At 51.5% G+C, this 4872-nt stretch overlaps 1 protein-coding gene across 1 annotated transcript; it reads right to left on the reverse strand.

The window, feature by feature from the left end:
* Nucleotides 1-1177: 1177 nt before the first annotated feature.
* LOC130586856 (inositol 1,4,5-trisphosphate receptor-interacting protein-like 1) lies at nucleotides 1178-2761 on the reverse strand. Its single transcript, XM_057387770.1, has 2 exons — nucleotides 2254-2761; nucleotides 1178-1356 (listed from the first exon to the last, which is right to left on the reverse strand). The coding sequence occupies exons 1-2, from the start codon at nucleotides 2759-2761 to the stop codon at nucleotides 1178-1180; spliced, it is 687 nt and encodes a 228-aa protein (XP_057243753.1).
* Between the last annotated feature and the right edge of the window lie 2111 nt (nucleotides 2762-4872).

The raw sequence follows: 4872 nt of genomic DNA on the forward strand, positions 1-4872 counted from the left end.
GCTGCCACCATCAGGGGCTGTGAGGGGAGCGCGGCCCCAGAGGAATAATAAATACTAAAAGTAAATCATTATAAATACCTGTGACTCAAAAGGTATAAATACATAGTTAGTGTTATAAACAAATATTATAGTGTTGGCTTTCACTAATATACTAAGATGGGTGCTTACTGTACAATGTTGCCTTTTTTACATAAATAGCTTAATTATGCAGACATAGTGGTGAAATAACCACTGGTGGTTTTGGTTTTTCTTTTATAACTTAGATGCGGTTATAATATGACTGATGTTGTTTTATAGTACTTGTGGTTAACTTGAAATGACTGAAGTGTTATGACTTGTGACTTAAACATTTCCATGAAGGATTTTTTTGCGCATTATAGCAGAGCTATACAAAGGTGCAGGGAGAGCCACTAAGACTCTGAATGGGGCCCTGGCTGCAGCTGCACTGACGAAAAGATAAGGAGAAAAGAATACATGAGAAAATGATCACAGCTTGACACTTTCAGGGTGGGGAGGCCATGGCCCCAAGACTAAAGGCTGCTAAGTCAACACAAACCCTGACAGCAAAACGGGTGGAAAGAAAAGGGGCTTTGGAATGTGTAATGGAGAGGCCATTTAGGCCATTTAGGCCATTTATTCAGAGTGAAAGGAATGATCAATGTCCTTACAAACAAATTATGGGTCTGCTGGTAGATAAGCCCAGACACTGATAGGTAAAAGGAGTAATGGGGGGAACAATGAATTCCATAGGAATTCCTCCCATTGACAGACTGTTACTCACTCAAGGCAGTGCTAAATCCCTGCACTTGGAGAAAAAGAACTGAGACACAAAGAATAAAAAGTGTGGGGAGGATGCACATTAGATGGGGGTCTGTATTAGACGACTTGAGGAGTCTGTACCTCTCAAGTACCTCAGCCAATGGGGAAAGAGAGAGGGAAATGCAGCCAGGAAATTAGGACAAAAAGGAGGCTGCATCCTCTAACAATTTGAGAGACCCCATGGAAATGTCCCATTGCTTCTCCTTTTATTCGAATAAAGTATCAGGACTCCTCTGTCTCCTTTTTGGACATAAACCTCTGCTGTTAATTAGGATTAATTTTCCTAGCAAATGGGTTCGTTTTGGGATCCTTCCACCGTCCGGGGGCTGCAGGCAGCAAGTGGGGCTGAAGGCGTGCCTCACCCAGTTTTGGTGATCAGCTCCTCTTGGTGGCAGCCGGCACCGGGCGATTTATTGGGTTCCTGAGACTGTCCAGGAGACAGACAAGTGGTGGACCAAGGGGGTCTGTGAAGAGTCCGCAGGGAAGAACCGCTGAAAACCTCACTGGTGCATGAAATCTGATCTTTGGGGAGTAAACCTGGGAGGGCACCCAAGGAGGATAGCACAGGTAAAACAAAGCACCCATGGAGGGTAGCACAGGTAAACCTGGGAAGGGGCCCTAGCCCATGGATGACCATCCCAAAATATCTCCGAAGAGTACCTTGGGAGAATATTGAGTTGGTTTGCACATTGTCCCAGATGTCATTGAAGACTTGGACACCCAAATGGGGCAGTAAGGGAAAGTCAAGAAAAGGTCTCCACAATCCATGCCCAGGAAGGGCAATAAGGGGAATCGAGAAGGGGCTTGACAGTCCATGCCTGGGGAGGTGGGGCAATAAAAGGAGTACAGAGCAATGTAGTTAAGGCAAGGAGCAGCAGTACCCGGCGTGATGTGCAGGACTGGGAGCACGGGCTGGGGTCCTGTGGGGAGGTGCGAGGCCAGGCCGTGGCTGTGGGTCAGCTGTGGGCTCAGTGCCGGGCGGTCCCTGACCCGATGACCTGCCCCGGGTAGGGGCAGCAGTGCCCTCCAGTCTCCATGAGGCTGTGAGGCGCTCCAGCTGCCTGTGATGCTGCCGGCCCTGCCCCCTGAGAATGCCAGGGGGGCTGCGTTTGGACACTGCAAAAGGAATATCTGGGAAATGCAAATTTACATGGAAAGATCAGGATTTTCTTTTAAGGATTTTATTTGAGTCACTGGAAAAACGAGTGATTTTGAACTGTGTGAAAATGGAGCACCCACAGGCAATAGTGGCGGGGCTAGAAGAAAGGCAGAATAAGCCCCTGGATGAGCTAGTCAGAAAGATACAGCAAGTGTATATCAGAAGGAGTGGAGAAAAGGTGATGGCAAAGGTGATGGCAGAGTTATTACAACCCCTGAGGAGTAAACTGCAGGACCCAAAGGAGTCCCTGGGACAGAGGAGATGGGGTCTGCCACAAGGAGCMCTCTTGTTGCCTATGACAAAGTGGTCAAGGCATTTCAGCTGCAGGGAGCAGCGCAGGTGCTCCAAGGTGTGCCCCAACCACTGCAGGAAATCCCTCCTGCGCCACCGTGACAGGGATGTAGTGTTGAGGAGGTGCATCCCAACCCTCTCCCGGGCAGTGCCCATCAGGATGGAGGGGAGGAGCTGTAGGTATTCCAGGGGCGAGCTATCAGGGGGCACAGCCTGGGATGTGCCTGGAGAATTTCCCCTCTGCCATGGGCAGGGCTCAGGCCATGCTGTGCTCGGGGTGAGGTGGGGCTCTGTGGGCTGGCTGCTCACAAAGGTGCCGGAGTCGCCTTGGTACAGCCCAAATATCTCCTCAGCTGTGAGGCTTTTCTTGCCTCTGCTCAGCTGGAATTTGCAGGAGCTGCTGCACGGCTGAAACACAAAATGCCAAAGGGAGGACTGAAGGAAAAGCAACCATGCTGATCTCACCAGGTGGTAGAACCAGCAGATTCTCATTGTACAGAATGAGAATCACTCGCTATATGCAACATGAATTATGATTTCGTTACAAAACCATACAGTATATAAACAGTTCAATGTGAGAAGTTGTCTCAGTAGTTTTCTGAGCTTTTTCACAGTTCCTCAATACATCATGTGAGGTTTGACAGCTTGTTGTTCTTCCCAGCAGAGAGGAGAAAGCCTGCTTATCTGCTTCAGATCCTGTGCTGATCAATACTTTTTTTTGTTCGGTTCTTCAGTTTGCATGGAATTTTGGGGGCCTCTTCCTTCACAACCCCACAGATCAGGGTTGCTTTGTTGCTGCTCTGTGGGGTATCAGTTCTGACATGAGAACATCAAGGGCACTGAGGGTCATTTGGGCTGTGAATTCAGTGCTGCTCCCCTGCCCTGGCCTCGGGTGCTGCGTCTGGGTGCCCAGCCTGTGGGGGACAGAGAAGGATGATTTTCCCCAGTCTTTCACCTTTTTTCCTCCTCCAGGCCTGTCCCAATAGACTTTGAGAAGTTTGAATTCCCTTTTGGTGTTAAGGAAAGCCTGCTCTTGTTGCTGAGTCTGCCAGCTCTGGTCAGGGTGCTCCATACCACGTTCAGAGTCAGGACAGAGATTTCCAGGAAGGTCACTGGAGATCTGTCCCGAGGATGGGCAGTCATGGTGATATGGAATGTGGGGGGACATGGGCCAGTGTTTGGACGCCTTCTCTCCTCCAGTGGTTCACCAGGAAGTTCACCCCTGAGCAGCTACAGGACCCTGTGAAAGTGATAAAATAAGTGAAGGAAAGCCCTGCAGCAGCTCCAGAGAGGTGCAGAGTGATGCAGCCTTGCTGGGCCCTGGCTGCTGTTTCTGGGCCACTGCTGGTCCCTGGACAGCAGCCTCAGGGGAGGAGGAGCAGGAGAGCAGAGCAGCAGCATCGTGGTCACTGCAACTGCAGCTGAGCCGGGATCAGCTCGTGCTGGGAGCAGCTGCTGCTCTGCACAAGAGGAAACCCAAGAGCAAATCATCACCAACCCCTCAGTGAGAGAGGAAGAGGAAGCAGGGCCCCCCAGGAGGAGGAAGGGGCAGGGCCAGAGAGAATCCCCCGATACCTGTGCTCAGGGGAGCGGCGAGATGTGTGAGAGGGAGTGAGCAGCTGGTGTGGAGCGGAGTCCCCTGTGAGCTGCAGGGAGCGCGCCCTGCGCTTGCACCCCAGAACGCAGTGGGATTGCATTGCAGCTGAGCTGGCAGCCCCGCACAGGAAACACAGATAAAGCCGCTTCCAGCGGCACGGGGAAAAAAGGCAGAAACTGCTTTTCCCTTTCTTCCTCTTTGCCTCTTTTACAGTCAATAAAGTGAAAATATCAGGGTTTTGGTGCCAACAGATAACTTTGTTTGAGTTTTGATCTCATTTTGGAGAATATCGGAACCTGAAGTCCCCCATATCCCCCATGTTTCCCATTCCATGTCCCTTCTCCCATGTACCCCTTGTCCCCCATCCTATGTTCCCATCTCCCATCCCCCATTCCATGTCCAGTCCCCCGTGTCTCTTGTCCCCCATCCCACGTCCCCCATCCCCCATATCCCCCATGTCCAAATTCCATGTTCCATGCCCCCTCCCTACCCCATCGCCGCAGTGTCACCGTGAGGTCACAGAGGCCCCATTGAGGTCACAGTGCCACCACCAGGACCACCAGTGTTGTCACCAAGCATCCTGAGGACGCAACGGGAGCTGGTCTGTTGGTGGGACATCCCAGACCCTACATCCTGATCCCACATCCCAATCCCAAATCCGGAGGGATGCAGAATGAGCTCCTGCCCTCCCATTGCCAGAAGGACCAAGGTGGAGCTCTGGGGRGGGACAGAGGTGGCCTCAGCCATCACCCCCGAAGGTACCAGCACCCACTCGATTCCCATGAATGTCAAGATCTGTCAGGATCCTGACTCAGTTTCCCTCAATTCCCAGAGCGGAAGGAAATTTGGGATGCAGTGGCTGACTTTRTCCTGGACCAGCTCCTGCTGCAGAACAAGGTCACCTTGGACTTCCCCCCGTGTACCCTCCTGGCAATTGAGGATACCTCTGGCTCACCCAAAAACCTAAAATTCCAGTTCCAGAGGCTGCATATCCCAAAACCAAAAA

This window comes from Malurus melanocephalus, unplaced genomic scaffold (assembly GCF_030028575.1).
Source record: "Malurus melanocephalus ecotype Western Australia unplaced genomic scaffold, MMel_1.1 scaffold_1361, whole genome shotgun sequence".
NCBI lineage: Eukaryota > Metazoa > Chordata > Aves > Passeriformes > Maluridae > Malurus > Malurus melanocephalus.